At 39.0% G+C, this 21812-nt stretch overlaps 1 protein-coding gene across 1 annotated transcript in view; it reads left to right on the forward strand.

Moving 5' to 3' along the window:
• cntfr (ciliary neurotrophic factor receptor) overlaps positions 1-21812 on the forward strand; it is a 121806-nt gene that overhangs the window by 30790 nt on the left and 69204 nt on the right. Inside the window, exon 2 of the mRNA XM_070850680.1 lies at positions 3203-3436. Within this exon, the coding sequence (XP_070706781.1) occupies positions 3203-3436 (234 nt within the window). The remainder of the gene's footprint in view (positions 1-3202; positions 3437-21812) is intronic.

Below are 21812 nucleotides of genomic sequence, written 5' to 3' on the forward strand. Positions count from 1 at the left end.
TGTTGAATCCAAACTACTAACTACTGTGTAAAATGATTGTTTTTCTGGCTTCGCACCGAGTGATTTAACAGCTATTTCTGGTAAGGATCTTAAAGGTCTATCTCTGTAGGGATCCTCTCTGTATTGTACACAGGACACTTCAAATAACAATCTGAGCGTGACCGTGGCAAAAAACAAGCACTTTTAGTGGTGTAGTTTAGTGGTGTACTTTGACTAGCACAATGGCTCCGAAGGATCCGGCTACATTACAGTCATTACATAGTCTGCCAGTGAAGGCGATCTATTGGGCCAAATTCCAAAAGTTTTTGCACATACCAGTGATTTTGAATCCAAAATAAAGTCCAATTACCTTACATTCAAACCAGAACACCACAGCTTAAACAATGAGGTTGGAAATATTCTATATTTTGCTTATTGTCAACGGCATGAAAAGACCAAAACCAGCAATGAATTGGTCCTATTTTCAAGCACTGCCTGTGCAGCCAAAGTCTGAAGAAGCTTATTCCTCCAAACAAATCCACTACATTTAATTAATAAATGAATAAATAAATGAATTCAATTAAGTTTAAAGTTTAAGTTAAATAGATCGTTACTTTTAAGTTTGTGTGTAGTCAGTTTAACTCGTGGCTAGGTTTTTAATCTGTCTTGATGCAAGAGACCGGTCTATCTTATCAAATTGCAGTTGAAAGTGAAAAAAGTTCTGTTCTGTTGTCTGAATTAATTAAACCAATTAGAATCAACAAGCATTGAACTGGACTGGCTAACGCTGCAGAAAAAGTAAGTTTATGAAAACTGCCGTAACATGACAGCACACTTGCATGTGGATCGTTAGCTTGAGAGCTGATAGATACTGTTTAAAATACTTTGTGTGGTGTTTGAAAAAGATACATCCTCACATTCATTCCAATATGTTTACATACCAACTTTGAAATAGTTTATTGAGAAGAGAAAGACTCTTTAAAAAGATAGATGACAAAGCGAGATGGACTGAACTAAATGAGAGGAATGGGGTGAGAAAGACGAGAGAGTGAGGACGTAAAGTTCAAAGCAGTATATGGAGAGAGGCAGATGGCAGGGTGGGAAGTAAGGAGACGGGTCGAGGACGAGAAGTAAAGATAGAGGCCGACTGGCAGAGAGCGAGAGGAGGAGAGTGTGAACTTTGATATGACAGGTGAAAGACAAGAAGCTAAAGGGAGAGGACAGAAATGAAATGCAGAGAGAGGGAGAGGGAGCAAAGGCTAGAGAGATGAATGGATATTGGAAAGGACAGAGGTAGAGAAAGAGTGACGTAACCCAAGAGAAGAAGGATGGGATGTGGCGAGAGAGGAGGTCAAAGAATCAGTGCTGCGTTGAGACTAAAGAATTTCACAGAACAAAAAAACTGGTGATTTCAGCTAAATATTTGAAGGGAAGCAAGCTCCTCGTCTTTTTCTGAAAACCTGCTTGTAAATACTCCTTTCTGATGACATCGGTTAGAAGAGGATTATGATTTCACTCTTCTGCTTTGACAACAGTTTAATGTCACCTAAAGGTGGTCAAAGGATTTTGAGCTATTAAAGTTGAATACTGTGTTCTCTCAGAGTTATAAATGAATAGCACTCTACTGGATATATTGTAGAATTAGGATGTTTTTTTTAAGAAACTACATGAATGTTCAACAGCAAGAGTTCTTATTTTGCCTTCTCTCCTCCTCTCCTCCTCTCTCCTCCTCCCTCCTCTCCACTCTTACATGTCACATAAAGCACAAGGGCACCAGCATCATCATCAAAGCAAACATCAAAGTCAAACTGTATGGTTTTTGCTAAGATGGAAAAAAGTTTTTTATGTAAATAAAGTCACACATCCGTTCAAAGTAACTTGACAGAGGAGACGATCAAAGGAAACTGGCATTTCTTCCCACTCACATGCATATTCACACACATTATTTGGACTTCGGGAAATGGGGAGGGCAAGCTTGGTGATAACTGGGATGGACAGAAGGAAAAAAAAGACTGAATGAAAACAGAAAAAAAGAAAGATGGCGTGAATGAGAGACAGAGAGAAGAGAGTAATGGCTGGGGAGGAGTTAAGAAAATGAGCAGTACACGGGGAGGAAGACAGACAGAAGGAACGCACTGTCAGGTTAATGCTAATGGGGACAGGGATCTTGTCCTATTGAATATAGATGCTCTGGTATGGCACATGAAATATATATGAAACACTGGATTGACATTTGTATCAGCTGCACTAAGAGGCATGTCTGAGAAAGCCAGCTCAAGTGAAAAACAACAAAATGAGGCATTGTAGTGAGAAAGAAAGGAGGGAGGGGACACACAGACAAAAGGAAAGACGAGAGAGAGACATCAGAGACAAGGATCCTGACAGCATGTGATCCCAGGCCACTGGGGGCACTCTTTTTTTCTTTCCTTCATAGATGTTATAGTTTTTCTTAAGATGGGGATCAATATTGTATTGTTGTTTCTTGTTGTGCTGTTGATCCTCAGTGTTTAAGTGTTAATCTGAGGTCTTCGCTCCGTGTGGTCATGACAGGGCCCACGGGACTTACGAACAGAGCAGGGCTACTAACCCCAGTGTCCTGGCTAAAACTCCCATCAGGCTCACATATACCCTTAGCCCCTGGGGTCACGGTCCTTACAACTTTTCTGAATCCTTGGACAAAAGCAGTGTTGGTGTCAGTAGTGAGGTCAGTGGTGGAGGGATGACAGCAACACGGATAACACAAGTCAGAAAAGACTGTTTTTATATGAATGCTTTTTTTTCCTCCGGTACCTCTTCCTTAGATGTCTTTTGAAACCAAATCTGGCTCAGTGTATGGAAGAAAACATGACTTTCTTTTCCCATACTTCACTCTCTATCAAGAATTGATAATATTTGGAAGAAATTGGATCCCAACTATTTATGAACTGCACAGGAATGGTACAGTGTTTCCCCACCACCACAGATCAGCAGCCAAGCAGTATGTGGACAGTAAGACATAACCCAGAATTCACTGAAAAAGATGGAATTCAACTATGATATCCAGTTTATTAAATCAGCCGCAAACTGATCAAATAATAAATTCTACCTTCTGCTTCTATCTGTTTCTGGTTGCTAGGAGCCAGTATGCACAAATGGTAGTAATGTAACCATACAAATATGTCACTTGTTATTATCCATTGATATCACTAAAACGTATTCAATCTTCGCCTCTGTGTGTTTACAGTTGCTAGGAACCAGTATGAGCGAATGGGCAGTGATGTCACCATGCAGTGCGGCTCCCTGGACAATGACGCATCAGTGTCATGGAAGGTGAACGGGACTGATGTGAAGGCCCAGCATCGTCTGGAGGGACCCAGACTGATGCTGACTGAAGTGGATCTGGGCCACAACGGACTCTACAGCTGCTTTCAGGACCCGCATGGAGAGAGACGTGACACCATCTACCTCCACATCGGCCGTAAGTAGCCGACAATTGGCCTCCGAATAGTATTTCAAATAAGACATGATGAATCTTTAATCATCCCAAAGGGGAAACTGGGTCATTACAGCAGCAAAGAGTGACAGGAAAAAGCAGAGTAGAAATGACCATGATGCAATTAAAAAAGAAATATATGAATTAATAATGAGAAATGTTATGAATGTTGTGCTGCTGTCATGGCAGAATGGCTGCAGAGACAGTTGGGACTTGGCAATTTAAACTATGCTCATTTATTTTTGCAGCATGGTGACAATGACATGAACACTTTATATTGCTCTCCACAGTTACTCTGAAACTGGCACAAGCGTGATTTTATGCTGCTTTCACTTGATATAGCAGTTTTTTGACTTAGTTTTTTGTCTCGGATATTGTTGTTTGAGTTGATTTCGGCAGAATCTTTTTGCCGAGATGGAGGAATTGCAGAATTTGCTTTGGTATCGTTGTGCCTCTAGCTAGTAGATGCTAACTGTCTCATTCTGGTTTAAATTGTTGAGCTTGAGAGACGTGGGACATATGACTGGCTTAAAGGTGAGAAGGCTGTGACACTGCTATCATGGAAAATGACCTTATGAAAGTGACAGACCTTTGAAAAGGGCATTTTGACATAAGAATGTCTATTATGAAAATAAAAATGTCCTGTAAAACTCTTACTATGAAAACAAGAAGGATGAATTACCATTTTACTCCGACATTTGTGAAATAATTTCAGAAACTATTGTTTCCTTTATAGACTTCCACAATTTATTCATGTGATAATTCATTTCATAATTATTTGCTCATTCAATTGATGCTTTGGAGCTCCATATCTAAATGACAAAGTGTCTTTTTTTTAACATATTTTTGTAGCACAGTAAAAATGTTAAGCTAATTGACTATTTTAATTTTAACTTGTAATACTTGAAGCGCTCTTTCATTTAAATTTAAATGCGAATATAAAACTTGAATTGTCGTGATAAGAGTCTTTACTGAAGGACCCACTGCCTGCTGACACGCTCTAATGATTAGTTGTTAAAATGACATTCGGTCATTTTGCAGTTACGGCCACGCATTTTAACAATCATACAAAAACTAAAATGAGTGTCAATTCAACGACATGTCAGAGTGCCCTGTGAGTCGGCAATGGCCTCCTTTGAGATCCATTATTGTGATGGTGAAGGTTTTATACACTGGGCCTGCGCATATTCATTGTGTTGCAGTAGGATAGACTTGTACATGACAAGTACCCCTGGGGATAACTGGAATGAAAACACTTATGTTAAATGTGGTATTTAGCTAAAAATCTTTATTCATGCGTGGATTCACTTTTCAAACTGCACACTTTTAACAAAATTAATAAAAGTACTCAGAGAGTGAAGGGATTTTTTGGTCATTATACAAATGTTTTGTGATGGATATTATTGATTTAATACTTTCACAACATTAGGTGAGTGCAACATCATTATATATTATTGCAATAATTTATAATAATAACTTCAAGAATTCCACTGTATGCAGTGGCACCACTGGCTTTATTTAAGGCAAAAGCAATATAAGCATGTTTTTAATTTTATTTTCAATATCACATCTCCTAATACTTGAGATTTATTGCAACATTTGTCTCTTCTAATCTGCACCTGAACCTCCTTTCTCCTTCAGTTTGGCTATTTGAATACATCTGTCACTGCAGTAATGCTCTGAGATTGATGGCTGCCCGTCTACTCTATAATGACAGGCTTAAGAAAAAATATTTTCTCGTCATTTTCAGAGAATTAATTTTTTCCCCCATTGCTGGCCAGCATTTCCTCTCATGTAAGTGATTACTTTCTATTTTTCCTTTATTTGAGTCTTCCTATAATAAGGAATGGGCAACATTTTTAGATTAAATTACCAGAGGAATTATTCTGCAGCTGCTAGCTGGCTACCAGGTGAAATTAGATCGCTTTGGAATCAGCCTTGGCAGGTCACTTTAAAAGAATGCCAAAAGTGACACAGTTTGATAGACTGCAGGAGGAAAACCTCGATTCATCACCCCCGTGGCACTGAAGAATATGAGCTAATACCAGTTTGGGTCTTTCTGACCCGAGTCCACCTCGGGTCTAAATCAGAGAAAATTAGATTAAAAGAAAGGTGGACCGGTCTTGTTGAACCAAAATGTTACCACAGTAGATGGCTTTACTGTCAATCTACACAGCATATATACAAATAAATGATCTAATTTAAGCAATTTCAGTGTAAAAAAATAAACTAAAGCAGTATGGGAACAGAATTACCCTTTTGTTTAAGGGAAACTGCACCTGTGTGATGCCGTCCACTTGTCAGCAGAACCGATAGAAAGCCCAGTGCACCACCCATCAAGATTTTACTCCAGGCTGATGTTAAACGTAACATTTCCATGCAAATGTTTGATGAATGAGACTGTTTGGGAGTGTGACACTTTGGTTAATCATATCGGCAATGATGAATTACTGAATGCTGAAATAATACTGAATTAATGCGAGTTTTACGTTGTGGTAGATTATGTCAGCAGGGTGAATGATGCAATGCATAAACAGACCAGAGTGTGTGTGTGTGTGTGTGTGTGTGTGTGTGTGTGTGTGTGTGTGTTTGAGACAGAGAGAGGGATGTATACCCCTCCATGTCTGTGTGCAAGCTAGTGCATGTGTGTGCATGTGTTTCTTTTCACCAATGGTAATTTTCTGCATCATAAAGATGGTTTCTGTGTGTGTGTGTGTGTGTGTGTGTGTGAAACAGTTACATTGAGTAACTATTCATCAGGGGTCAATTACAAGTTTGTGAGAACAATATCTCAGTGGTCTAGGTCGATTTTGAATATAATTACCTTGATAACAGTTGGTGATTTTATGACATTTTCAAGGCCCACACTGGGGCGACTTTAACTCTGCCTTTCAACACATAGAAACTCGGATTCTCATCTCATATTTTCTTTGACTCTCTCTTTTTCCAGCGTGCGATTCTTTTTATCTGTCATCACTACCCCACTTTTTTCTGCTTTTCTGTTTTTCTTCTCTGTCTTCTCTCCCTGTCTTTCCCTCTATTTTTATCTGCATTTTCATTATGTTAACTGTCACCTACAAAACTTCAAAGTGTTGTGCAGTTACAGTGATAATGATATCATGACAGGCTACACTTGTTATGATTACCATCGTGATGATAGTTTGATTTTATGCAGTGTTTATTACTTACACCAGGGGCTTGTTATGTTTTACAAAGATAGAAGTGTTATCAGGAGAACAGCACAGAGCCATCTGTCTATGCCTTTTTAAATTTCTCCTTCACTCTTTGTCTCCTCAGACTTTGGGATTAACTCACATATTTCTCGCTCTTTCTCTTTGTTCCTTCTGTAGCTTTTTTTTTTTCCCCTTTCCCTTCCTACATCTTTGCTATCATCTTTCCTTGTCACTCTCCCAATATAATTCTCAAGATCTTCCGTACCCCTCTCCCCTCCATCGCTTTCTGTCTCTGTTTTGTCTTGTAGTTTGTGGTATCTGTTAGCTGTGTGTTTACACTGGTTTGCATTAAGAACAGAGGACGTCATTCCACGACCCCAAACCCGTCTGTGTGTATGTGTGCTTGCTCCACCTTCACACCGATTTTATGGAGCTTTTGTGATGTTTTTCCAGAAGTGTGTCAACATAATGTCAGCACAAGGAGACCACAGTAGTGTGTGTTGACTTGTGTTTTTATGTGAAAGTTTAATGCTGCTGTGATGTCTGTTTCTCTTCCTCTTTGCATTATTTCACAACTGCATATGGCTGTAGGATGTTTACATTCTGTCTGTCACTTTGAATATGTATAAAGCTACGATTACTTTTTCAAAAATATACAAAAATATGCATACATATTGAATCACGTGTGTGTATATGTGGGTGGATAGAAGTGAGTACTTGCTGTGTATTCTGTTCTGTGCATTTGTGTGCACGTGTTTTAAGCTGTTACATGCATGGCAGGATGTTCTTGCCCTATGGTGTTTAAAAAAGGTGTCTGTCTTATCATTAACACAGATTCCTATCAGCATACCAGAGTACTCAATGACATCTTTAGAAATGATCTTCACAAAGAGAAGTGATATATAATGGTATAGAGATAGAAAGTGGCACACTGTTAAAGAAAAATTAAACTGTACGGACCATAAAATTTCATTATAATTTAATAAGCAAGAGGTCATAAAGCTTGAAAGCTCTTTGGTGAAATACAGCGTCCTTTCCTCCGCCTTCACAATGCGAAAGTTATTGCTGTCTTGGCCTTTTCTGGCTTTGTCCGTTCTTCTTTCTGTTGCTGTCACCGATGGCCGTCAGCTAAACAATTTATAGCATCACAACATGGGCTGCACCCGTCCAGTTCTTCAGCCTCTCAGCGACGTCAACATCAACTACAGCGGGTCATATATCCAGCCCTGGTGACCAGTCACAGAGTCAGCTTGCAAGACACATAGTCTGCCAGTGAACAGCCAGTCAGTTAGCAGACCTGAAGCTATTGCAACAGTGCAAATACAAGTTAGTTACAACACACAGTGTGAACAGCTTTTACGATTTACACCTTCCCCAAGCAGGTGTAAAGTTATCTCTTATTAATTTCTTTTGTTGCTGATAATGTTTGGACAAAAGTTGTTGTAGTTGGTAGGAAACACCTTAAATTAGTTTCTAGATGAAATATCATACTTACTTGTAGTTGTACTTGTAGTACTTGTAGTCAAAGCAGGCAGCTGTTACAGAAGCCTTATGGTTAGCCTGCCACACAGACAGCAGACACACTTTCCACAACGGCATACTTTTTTCTTTTTCCCCTTAGAGTTATCATAATTCTTGAATCTTTAATGACAGTGTTCATTGGCTGAAATGAAGACCAACATGAAATAGAAAAAAGGTTGATAGCAGATGAAGTCGATATTGCATGAGGGGCGTCCTCCTCTAGGGTAACCATCACTTCCAAAATGTGATGATTTGGTGTAGCACTGTGAAATTGCAATGGCCCTCCAAACATCAGGCCATGCATATCTAAAAGCCCTGTCGCTGATCACTCTTCATCCTCAGAGCCCTTTAGCCAGTCATTCAGCTACCCAACTGACACTAGGCAAGAAAATGTAGTCTTTTTTTGTTTTCGCAGGCAATTCATGGGACAATCAGGGCAGTCTAGACTGAGCGCTCCCATTACTGTATTGACAAGATTTTAAACATCTATAATGAAGAAAAACATTTGTATTGTGAGCAAGAGCGGTGTGTGTTTAGTAACGAATTTATACCATAAATCATCACACAAGAAAGGGAGCTCTGGCTTCGGCATTGACTCATTCTTGTAAACAAATCCAGTCTGAGGCTCTCTCAGATCATAGCAGTGCCATTTTGTCAACTCTGCTGTGGTGCAGAATTTTATTCTTAATGCCACAAATGATGACAGAATTCTTAACCACCAGTATTGTGGGAGTGGGTAGCACGACCATTTTGCTTAAAGTGTGTGTGTGGTTAGTACTGAAAATCCTCAGAAAAAGGGAAAGCTCACTTAGAGGGAGACTCTTTCTGCCTCCTTAAAACTTCTTCAGTCTTTCACTCTCTGCTTGTCTCTCACAGCCTAACAAATAAGGAAGGCTAAGTATCTGGCATGTTCATCCGGTGTTGTACTTCTATAGAACACAATACACATCCTTAAACACAGTGGCACATTAGGATAGCTTATATCTGAGGGCATTACAGCAACCTATGCTTGCTCTAACAAAATAGTAATGTAATAATACATGTGTAGCCCCCACCGTTATCTTAACCCAAGGTTAAATTTAAATGAAATTAAAGTGGACCCACTAATTAAGTTCACGCTTAAGTAAGCCCATTCCTGCTCTGGTGTTTAAATGTTTACCTTCAAATGAAAGACCACAAACACAGGCACACATATACACGCACAGATCGGTTGCCTTCAGCCTCGCTGAGGATGAGTTGAACGAGAAGTGAGTTCTCTTGTTAGATTGATGCACATCTCTTACCCTCAGGCAGCTTATTTCCACACACACACACGCACCAATTGGTATCCATTTCTTTTGCCTGGGCAGCTTGTTTTTGTGTGTATCCGCGCTCACACACACACACACATACACTCAGGGGACATGTGTTACATCGCTTGGTAATGGAATTGTCTTGTCTCCTTGCAGACAGATCGCTATGGAGGAGGGTGAATACGTACGTAGAGCTCCATCTCTTCAGGGACTTCCTGTTTAAATCAGGAAGTATTTGGCCCCGCATGTAAGGCCACTGCTAGAATTACTCAACTTCCATTTTAATTACTCTCCTTGCTTGTCCCTGTACTCAGTCAGTCATAATAAACAGAACGTACCTGCATAGAGGATTTACATGGCCTTAGAATTTAATTCAACAGTTTGTCAACCCCATCTGGTCTCTCGGGTCTCATTTCTGTAAGCAAGGGAAGCAGCTCAGTCTGCTGAAATATTGAATATTTTTAATTCTAAGGCCTGGAGGATTGAAACAGGCAGAACAAACATGCAATAGTTTTAATCAGAAATAGCCTGACTTATCAAAGTAAATCTTGATGACAGCCTGGTGGAAATGATATCCTTTATTTTTGGCACTGCTGCATAATGTTTCTGAAATCATATCTTGTCTCTTTTATCCTGAGAAAGGCAGCATCTGCCAAAACCTTGATCTGTAAAATGAAAAATACAAAGACTGCAGTAAGTATCAGAAATTCACGAGTTATGAAAATGTTTGCCCCACGTCCGCAATGCCACCAACTATCTGGGAGCAATACCAGGATTTTCCACAACTCCAGAGGAAGTGCACTGTAGCTGACCTCTGACTTCTCAGCAGAACATAGGACCTTGCTGCGGGAATCAATAAAGGATAAACTGAGCTGTTTATCTGGAAGACTTGATGGGAATTATAATGCTAAGCTCAGTTGTCCAGTATTTATCTCAGTGAATTTCCACTGCTATATGTCCTGACTGTCTTCAGCATCTTAGGTGTTGTACTAAACATCTGAATATTCATCTGCAGCATCATTACCACTGCACTTCTTTCTGTTCCTCCCTCCATAACCGTTTCTCCTCTTTTGTTCCGCTCCATATCGTCAATTCCTTCCCTCTCCATTTTTTGCTCTATTTGCAGGACAACAGCAACTCCCATCACTTTATTGTAGCAGACAACCATAACAAATGGGAAAATGGGCCTGGTTTAAGAAGTCAATGGGAAGCCGAGAGGGAAACTCAAACATATTAAAAAAAAAGGAGTCATTGTGTGCTTTGGCCTCTTTGTATCCGTTGGGTATCAGGAGTAATCTGGCAAGACAGATTATTTTCCTTTTCTCTCTCTCTCATTGCTGCTGTTTCAAGGAGAGACAGTGTAGCAGAAATCATTAGCAGCATTAAGGCCTAAGGAAAACACCCTGCTTTTAATAATACTAGGTGTTTTGTCCATCCAGAATTTTTAACAGGATATGCATTCATATGTCAGACAAGAGCTCACATTTCCTTTGGATTCAATGCAAGGAGCACCTGTACACACATACTCATACACATTAAGCTAGATCCAAAATTTCAAAGGCTTTGAAGCTCAGCCAAGGTAGTCTTTTCTCAGGACTTGAGTCCAGTATTCATATATCACTCTCACCCATGTATCATTTTTTTCCCTGACTGCTGCTACATTTTTCCCTTCTCATATCTTAAAATTCTGGCCTGATCCCTCGGTTTCTATCTCGTTCTTTTTCTTTCTCTCTCCTCTCCTAATCCTCTTATACCACTCTCTGGTCCATCCCATATCACCCATTGCTTTCTCCTCCTCTTGTCGTCTTTCTCTCTGTAATTTGGTGTATATAAGCCTCTATTGCTTCTTTTCTATCTCACACTGCGACGTTACACTCAAGTGTGCTCCAGCTGGATATCATGCATGTTAATATGTATTGCATGGCTGTAATCTACAATGCAGATAAACACAATCTGTTGAATACTAAACCAATGTAGTTATCTTATGGTTGCATTGCATTCTGCAATGTTGAGGTAGTTTGAAGAAATGACTTAGATAAACATCTCAGCAGACTTTAAGGTGTCACACAACAAGAAAAGCCATGATGTTCCATGTCGTGGATCTAGTTAGTGGTATAGCAGATTAAAACAGGGAGAGTGAGAGAGTTCAAGCTTCCGTGTTAAAAAAAAAAACACAGATAGGTTAGAGGAAGAAGAGAAAGCTGTAAATTCAAAACTCTATGAAAGTGACGGCAAAAAGAGGGGCCTGTATATCAAGTTGGCTAGGTCAAGTGAAAATCTCGCCAGGAAAAAGCCGAAGTCAAGGGAGACTAAGGTAGATAAAGCAGGGCTAGAGACAGGGGAGCTTAGTCAAAGGAACAGGAGACTAACGCAGGAAATAGTGCAGGTACAAAGTGAGATTCAGGATCTTTGTGAGGATTTAAGAAAAAATGAAATTGTGCATGCACTGATGAGAAAAAGTAAAATAGGTGCTGTACTTTCTCTGCTAGTTGAAATCAAACGAAAGCCTGGGCACTGCAGCGTCTGGGTTGAATACAAAGTAACACAACATTTGATATGAGGAACGAATGAGCCCTTGAAATTTATTCAGATATTAAAATAGGGCAGTTCGGCCAGCTACAGCATTCATGGTTACCGTCATATAGAATGTGATTTTTAGCAGATTTTGTCACTTTTCAACTGTTGCGCTGAAATACCATTGATGCTGAAAGTAAGACTGGACATCAGAAAGTTAGAGACAAATTTCCTAATCTATTTAAACTTAGCACATCTATCCCTCAAGGCGTAGCTTTTTGTGTCTATGTGACTCTGCTGTTGTGTGTGACAAGGCTGACGTTGAGACATGGACAACCTGGAGCATTCCGGAAGTGTCAGAAAACTTGGTGTATGTTTTTTAAGTGGCATTAAAGCCAAGTGGAGCAAACTTTAGCAGCAGAACTTGAGCAGCTGGAGCAACACTTGTAGTCTTCTAATATGCTGCTCTTTGCTCCAATTAAATTTGCAGTGGTCCTGCACTGTTCCACTCAAATGCTCTGCATGAAACACGACCATGGAAGTATACGGTATCTGGTAATTGGCAGAGCAGGATGAGTGTGTTGTTGCTATCCAAGACCTTTTTGCACTGTGCCTCCTTTTACTAATCCCACACCATCTCTTACTTTCTTTAAAATGTACAGACTACCTCTTCCTTTTCATACTTCTTTTTGTTCAGTGTCCTTTCTGCACACCATACTCAATTATTCGTAGTTTACTAAACATTGAAGTCAAAAAGTTTATCGCAGCCCTTGGGTCAATTAATTATGTTGGTCATCTTTGATTCAGAAAGTGCGTTTTGATCAACCTCTTTCTGATTTAAAGAAAAAGGATTATCGGTAAATTAAAGTGTGCCAGGGTTAATTGCGTTTTTCTCTCTCTTTCTTACTGTCTCCCTCTCTTTCTCTCTCTCTCTTTTTCATGTGTCTCTCTCTCCCTTTCTCACTCTAATTACCCATCCAGAGGTAGTGGAATAAACTGACTGACTGTATTATTATCTTGTCTCCTCTGTTCGCTCCGCTTTCCTCCAGTTGACATGCAGCAAAACACAAATGTCTATGCTTTGTGTGTGTGTGTGTGTGTATGTGTGCGTGTGTGTGTGTGTGTGTATGTGTGCGTATATATAGATGTTGGCTCTGTTTGTAGGTGTTGCTGCTTGTGGTGCCTTTTTGTTTGCCTCATTTAATTTGTCACTCTCTTTGTGGGTGTGCATGCACATCTTTGTTTATGCCAAAATTGGCAGCTGCATTTTTGTGTATATGTGTGTGTCTGTGTGTGTCAGTGGCTGTCACTGTGTGTTTTGTATGTATGCCAAGAAGGTAAAGGCCTGTTCCCTCATGATTAGTGTCCAGTGAAATAGAAATTTCTGGGCTGTCTCGGCCCTTTTACGATCATATGTGTGTGTGCTTGTGTGTGTGTGTGTGTGTGTGTGTGTGTGTGTGTGTGTGTGTGTGTGTGTGTGTGTGTGTGTGACTGAGAGAGGGAGGAAGGGAGAGAGCGACTTTGACCAAAAAATATTCCCCCTGGTTCAGTGTCCAGCAGTGAGGTTGAGCAGTTTGCTCCATTGACGTCAAGCAACGGAGGAATGGTCAGATATCCATAAAAACATGCTCACCAGCCATTACTGTGTGTATGTGGCTGCAAAAGAGATTCAAATGTCAAATGTTTTCAGAGGTAAAACTGTCCACTTTTGCTGACCCTTTCAGCCAACCCTGTCACATCCATTCAGTTTAATGCATCCCTGACCTCAAAACCAAAACTCTCCAAAAGCATGTTGTCAAAGCACAGGCTTAGAAACAGTTCAGTGTTACAAAGATTTTCTTTAACCTTTTTTTTTTTTTAAGAACAGTTATATGTTGTCACGTGGGTACTTGGGTCCATGTCATAGTAAAGCTAAAGAATACACTTTATAAAGAAATGGGAAAATAGCATGAAACACCTAGAAGCTGTTATGCATAGAACTGAAGTGTGACACATAAAATCAGTAAAAGTTGCTGTAACGCTGTATTTATTGATTATGCTGGTAAAAACATACTGCAGCCTACATTGGGTACTTAAAGTGTTAATGCTGGGAAACTCTTATCAAGCTTTAGGAGACTATAGGAAAGCTGCATCTCAGACCAACGGGTTGTGAATAGTTCAGTGTTGAGGCAATAAGATCAATTAGTATAATTGGAAAAAAAAGTAAAAACCAGGTTCACGTCTAACATGGTGAAAGTATGAATTTAATGACCATGTCTCCTGAAATTACTTATTGTATTCTGAGACATTTCATGACCAGGGCAACTCATCACTCCTCACGTATCATTATCATTAAAGTTTAAATTCCAGTGCAGCCATTGATAAGTCCAAAAAAGCCATATCAATCACACAGAGATGCTTTCATTTTATAAAGATATACAAAATCATAGTCATTTTTTTCATAAATGGAAAAAAAAATGGGAAATGCAAGTTAGTAAGCATCCACTGACTCTCATCTGCCTTCTCTGATATAGACAGTGTCACACACCTGGAGTGTGTGTGGAGGTATGTGTGTGACAAAGTATGAAAAAGAGAGACAAAGAGTGTGAAGAAAAGGAAGTTAGAGAACACAAATTAGAGAGCATGACTGTCCTGATGAGAGTAAGACAGCACAGAACAAAATATGTGTGTATATGTAGCATCCAACATGCATATCCCTTGTATGGTGTTCTGGTTTGTGGACCCTATTTCATCCGTTTTCATGTTCTTTATCAAAAGATAAATTATACGATTAATACTTTTTTCAAACTCAGAATCATCAATATGAACCAAGGCCAATGAGTCTGAGTTTGGAAAAATTATTAATCGTATCATTTTGCTCTTGATAAAAAAATGAAAACAGGTCCCACAGACCTGAACACCATACAAGGGATATATGCACCCATGCATCTCTGCACGTGTGTACATGTTCACCATATTGTATATCCTTATATGTGTGTGTAATGGACTAGACATAATGTAATTTCATGCTGCAGGATAAAAGTGGCTTCTCCATTTCGTCTATTCAGGCCATTTTTATTTGATGCAGCAAACTAATCTGCATCTCCAAAGGAGATTGTCTCTCACTCACTCACTAACTTGTTAAACTGATGATAGTATACAGGCAGTCTTATAGCCCTCTCAGGAATGTATTATAGCCCCTCTATAGGAACAAAAACGACAACTTCTGTGGCATTTTTGAGCCGAAGAAACTGCTTATTTTGTGTATTCTGTCAACACAAAATCATGCAGCACTGTGCATGTCTAAATCCAGTGTCAGTTTCACTTTAGTGTTTATCAGCTAAATACTATTAGCAAAATACCTAAATGTAGGCTAAATGTGACTGTATGTCATGGGCATTAACACATGGAATGAATTCTAATAGTGTGACAGGATTGGATGGGATGGGATTGGATTATAGGTAAGGTAAAATCATTTAAGTGTCATGCACGAGAAAGTGCCCAGTCAACTTGGGCTTACAAGACACTACAAACATAACAAGAAAGAACAAACCAAATATTAATACAATCCTGCTGCTCAGACATTAAAACTATTAAACATAATTGTGCCTGTGACCTCAAACATAAAGCTAACAATCACATTAAAAAGTGAATTTTGTTTACAATCTCCCTCTGGTGACTCTCAGTATTCTCCAGAATTTAATTGAAGCGTGGGGTTTCCACTGCCAGAGGCAAGATAGCACATCTGTACAGGGCACAAACAGACCTCTGTGCTATGGTCAGGCTAAGAGTGACGTACAGCCCAGGGAAGTAAAAACCCTAATCAGACTGGCCCTTCTCATTTTTGTTTTACTAAAAATATCTTCTAATCATTTCTGCCTATAATTTTCAAATAGTTTTGTTTTGATCTGACTAACACTGCAAAATGTTGATGACATGTAGATGAATCTGTTACACCCCCACATGGCTTCCCTCCCTTGTCACCACATACTGCAAGTTTTGGGGCCATTTTATGAACATTTATGAACAAGAAAACATAGCTCTGTTCTGGACTGCGTCACATTTTGTTTGTTTAGAATAACACCATACCCCGGCTTCACAATCTAGAACAGGACAGACACAAGATTTATACAACTGTCTATAGGTTTTATAACCAAGATCCTTACATAGCTTAACCATATTAAGGGCAGTTTCCAGTGCCCTACCTGCTGAGTCTGATAAAGCTTCTATTCCTTCTTCAAAGGTAGAATAGTCATCTCGAGTAAGTCTTAAGTATTTGTAATATTCAGTGTATGACAAAGGCATTGAATGTAAATTAAATTTATACTTAGTCTGTAACTCTCTCATCTTCCTATAATGCATAACCTTATTTTTTTCCCTGAATCTTTACTTGCTACTCCAACAGAAAACAATATTCAACAAACTCTTAAGGTCGAATTCAGTCTGTGCACAGAAGACTACATCATCTGCATATAGAAGAATGGTAACTGTAAAATCCCCCAATCTAATGCCAAAGGTTTCTTGCCTTAATATCTAGTACTAGATCATTTATCAGTGGCAAAGAGCATGGGAGAGAGTGCGTTCTTCTGTTTTACACCAGATGGGGTTGGAAACCAACCAATTCTACGGTCACTGACCTGCTCACAAGCAACTGGAGTTTGATGAAGAGCTTTTAAGGCATAATAACATTTAGCAGTGATACCAGATTTCTGTAATTTGAAACTGTGAAGGTCATGATTTTTGCACTCCAAGGCTTTCTGCTAATGCTCAAAACAAGTAGAGAAAATATCTCTGTTAAACTGGAAATAAACTGGGCAGTTTCAATATTTTCAAAATTGGGAAGATTATGAATAGCAACTGCTTTTCTCAGTTTATGCCTGCCAACTGCCCTCATGATTTCATCTTTAGTGATAATAGCATTTAAGTGCTGAGTGAAGGAGTAAGAATCCTGCTGCATATTAACTTCCATAATATTTCTAAGATCAGCTGTCCTTGCAAGAAAACAACTCATCCTTCACTAAGTCCAGCCACTCAAATGCAGATCAGCCAGTCATGATGTAGCTTCAGCCATGTGAGGAGTGAGGAGCAGTAGTTTTAAAATTTGTGAGGAGGAGTAGTAGTTTTAGAATTTATCAGATACTGTTGTTGTGTTAAAATTCATTCAGTTATTCAGTACAGAGCTGAAGCTGAAGCTGCTCTGAAGTACTTTTCAGAGCAGCAGTAGTGGCAGTTTGTACTGTATTTGTCTCTGAAAAATAAATAATTATTGTGTTTTCTGCTCAAGTACTAAGATGTAACTGCAGCACTGCTGTCCTCTTGGAGATGTCTCAATTACACCAGCTTGTTGGTCCACTCTCCGGGGACCAGGCAGCTGTGAGCCTGGACTGTGGCTAAATGGGATGGTCCCAAAGGACGGATATACTGACAGAACACAGCAGCATGGGAAAAAAGAGAAAGAAAAGCAGGGACACGGATAAAGAGATAGAAAAAGAATGGGAAAAGTTACAGTAGAAGACATGAGTGTAGCTAACTTGACAGCTGCAGTGTAAAGATTAATCAACATAACCACAAAGTTTAAAAAAATATTGAGCCTGGCAATAAAATTTGGATTAAACATACTTTTTGAAGCTCGCTATTACCATATCTATAGGAATATAACCACCAGAAATGCTTCATAAAAAAAAAACAGGACTGAGAAACACAGTGTGAAAGACAGGGATATGGGAAATAAAAAGCTCGGCTTGTGTTTTGGACAAACAAACACTGCCCTCTGGATGTTCAGAAACACGCATGCTCACGCACACATACAGACACACACATGTTGCGGTGGGAGGATGAAAGGAATCCTCGCACAAACATAGCTCCCGTGTTGAATGAGCCGCTCTTATTGTGGAAAAACACAGAGATGTTGGTCTTGGCTGGACAAGAATGTGGGCTGTATTGGTGCTGTGTGTGTGTGTGCATGTGTGTTCTAGCTATTTGTTCAGGCTTTGTCAGTCAACACACACACACACACACACACTTACAAGTAAAACATGCTCATAAGAAGTCTAATTATCTATTTTACAGTTTGGGAAAGTTTGAACCTGGCTGTTTTTGGCACATTTTGAGTTGTACATCTAAGGACGTGTGTGTGTGTGTGTGTATATTTCAAAGACTTCATCTCCCCCCCTCTCTCCATCCTTCCCTTCACTCTGCTCCTTCTCATACGGTGTTTCGTCTTCTTTCATTTCCAGACGCTGATGTTTTTCATCTAGGCAACAGCAGCCAGTGTCATTCATCCACATGGTGTTTTTTCTCTCACATTACATAGCGTACCTGTTCATCTCATCTGCCTAAATTTGCCTTGTTAGCTTTCAAGTGTTTGGGAGGGCAAATCACACAGAATCTGATCAAGTGCTGTGCTGCTGTGAGGTGAAATCCTTGTAGCTTTGACAGACTCCACCGTAGAATGAATACAAAACATTCAGCTCTTTTTTTTTTTGTCTTTGATTTGAATGTGAATAGTGTTCAGTTAGCCTTGAATTGTTTTCATTCATTGAGGGTTATATAAGCTCTTTGTGAATTTTCTGTCAAGCTCAAAAAACAGTTAAGTCGCTGATACAGATGCATTCTTCATTCTGTACACTGATTCAAATGGACAAAATTAAGGTTGAAAAGTAGTTGAATAAAGCTTTGACAAAACAGTACTTCCTTCATCACATTTTGAGGAATCACAAGTGAATAATGAACCATACATGTGTGATCTTTATAGCATCCAAACTATTCTAACAGCAGATTGTTGTCATAAAGTATGCTCAATAATACATTTCAGGTAGTCTGCCAGCTTGAATTCTGAGAGCACTTATGAAGAATGTCTTTCTCTCTGTTTCCCCAAAGCCTTTGACACTAATCAAAGGTGTGAAATTAGTCTTTGATTCAGTTAAAGTGAGTGTTTAGCATGTTGGATGTGCAGGTGGAAGAATTCACAAGTGATTTTAACTAATGTTGAATAGTGCATGTTAAAAAATACTTTTTACCACTAGATTTCATCCACTGAAATCAATGAGGGAGGGGACTGTTTCACATACAATGCCATTATTCCTTTAACATTTCAATTTAACACATTTTAATGAAACACATTTCATGAGACTCACTTTACATTTTGCACTACTCATCCTTGCTCAGATATGTCTGGATATTTCTAGTATTTAGCCCCAAAAATCGGCATGATTGTGTATCACTGTAAAACCTCTGAACACCTATAACCTATAATCAAAGTAACACACTGAAGTAGAGGTATTGTAAATGCTCTCCGAATGCTTTTTAGTTCTGATGTGAGCTCGCTATATTGTGCTGGAGTTATTTTTGTTTGTCTCCATCCACCATGAAATTATCTGCCATAACACAGTTAATATGAATCTGTTCACTGTTTTGACAGAATAACACATCTTGTAAAGCATTTCAGAGACAGGTGAAATTTGTTATTCAACCTCCATTTCCGTGTTAACACTCAAAAGACTGTCAGAAGTCATGAACATGAAATTGTTAGGGTAAACAACATGCGGTGGAGACTAATTCATGAAATCCCCAGCACAAACCATTCCTCTGATACCTCAACAGAGAAAAAATGAGAAGTAATAATAAATAAATAATAATGATAATAAAATAATGTATATGTCTAGAGGTATACAACACTTTCTCTCAGGTCAGGTCAGGCTTTGCTAACAGGTATATGCGCACACATGCATTTGTCTGCATGTGTGTGATAAAGCGAGATTAACTGTATCAGAAAACTCAGAAGAGAAAAGAAATAATTTCAGATTTTTTTCCAGCATCTCTGGAGGGGAAAGTTATTGTCTGCTAATCAGAGAGAAAGATGAAATCATCAAAGCAATACTACAGTCTACTGATTCTGCCTGCATCTCCATGCTCAGTCTGCTTTCTCATTTCTTCTTCACCCTCCCTGTTTAGTTCCATTTTCTTCTTTTTCTCCAAGCCTGTCTGCCTCTCTTTTGCAACCCCTCTTTCTTATTCTCTGAGTGCCCTTTTTTTCCACATCTCTGATATGCATCTTTTACGTTTTGAGCCAGTTACTTCCTCTAACATCTGAGCAACAAAGTAAAATACAATTTGTTTCAGATCAGACTTTTAGATTTCATAATTTATAAAAATGCAGCTAACAAGAGACTAGCTCAGCCTAGGGAAATAAAGTCTGTACTGTTGTTGACTTTGTTTTCTAACATGACACATGCTTCCTGCTGTTACATGCTAGAAAAGGACGGCAGAAAAACAAAAACAAGATTGAACGTCCTTGCTAATAGGGTGTTGCTGCATAGAAAACGTGCCCCTTACTCAGCATTTTCCACGCCTGACTTGTTTCTCTGACAGTCTGTCATAATGGCTACAGATATTTACTCTATGTAGTCACACAAATTCAGTGTGCTCATTTGCAATTTACAAAGTGGACATTCAGCATTTGTGATAAGATTTGAAATACAAATTGGATTTATTGGCCTTAGGCTCTTCAAATATAAGTCAATATGGATTTTCTCTACCTCTCATCATACATAAAGCAATTTTATATCGTCTGTCCTTCCTTCCTTCCTTTTGTCTTGTCTCTGTCTGTCTCATAATTGCAATCACACTGCATGCATTTGTTTGGCCGAAGCATTAAATTGAAAAACATTGTCTTGGCTCTGCAGACCTGTTGCATTATCTCCATAAAGCCTATTAAGAAATAATTAACCTTCTTCATTTTGCTTAAGGCAAAGAGGGTTTTTTTTTTTTTTTATAATAATGACTTAGAACGAAAAGAGAGCTAGCTGACAGTGTGAAAATGACTTTGGGGAAATGAAGACAGAATTCTTATTAACACTGCACTGTTGTACTGAGCATGCGACTCATTACTATAGTTTGAATCAAGAGTATTGTTTATTTGAAATACGATGCAAAGGAATATGTGATTAGCCAAAAAGCCTGTAGAGTTTTTGAGAACCTTCAGTGCACTGATGTGAAGGAAAATTTGAGCATTATAAACATCATGTTTGACTTAACAAACCCTCTGGCAAGAGATATTGTAGGTTGGACAACAGGGGCTGTGAGCATCTGACTGTGATTCAAGTAAATACAGTGTAGCAGGATCATCCACATGCAATTCACATAGTCTTGTTGACAGGAAAGATTACTGTGGCCCTGACACAGGTGATTGTGTTTGTCTTTATATGGCAGTAAGCTAACCATCCCTTTGTTCTCCTGTTTGACAGATACTGTGGAAACTTTATGTCCTTACATGTTGAATAGCATGTTTGCCTGTACCCATGTTGTGCAACACTCTGTTCATTGGAAATGATGTATTGGAAGTGTACCAAATGATCACTGTCTCTATTTTCCCAATAAATACTATCAAGTTACGGAGTTCTTCCCAGGAAACTTGTTCAAAATAATGAGAAAAAATTATTCAGCAATTACAGAACCATAAAGTATTATCCATTTCCCTGATGGCTTGTTACTGTACTGATAAAAAAGAAGCAAACTTACATGCAGTAAGGTAGTTGGCTTGTACTTGAATTAATCTAATCCAGCATCTTCCACCCTAATGAGCTCTATGTACAGCACTAATAAGTTTATGCAGACATTTATTTAACAGTACATTCCAGTCAAGACCACACATTTTTACAAAAATGCTTAATATGTCACACCAGCAGTGTATAAAGTGATAGATATCATGAGCGACACATAATGGAGTCCTTGGTAATGCATTTTTCATGGTTACATAATTTCAAGCAATGCACAGTACATGTGATGTCAGAGACTAAGAAAAATGCGTCACTATGAAATGTCTTGTTGGCAGATTTAAGGGGGACGTTCAGAACATTTGAGCTCAGGTGGTTGGATACCAAT

Source organism: Pempheris klunzingeri, chromosome 19 (assembly GCF_042242105.1).
Source record: "Pempheris klunzingeri isolate RE-2024b chromosome 19, fPemKlu1.hap1, whole genome shotgun sequence".
Taxonomy (NCBI): Eukaryota; Metazoa; Chordata; class Actinopteri; order Acropomatiformes; family Pempheridae; genus Pempheris; species Pempheris klunzingeri.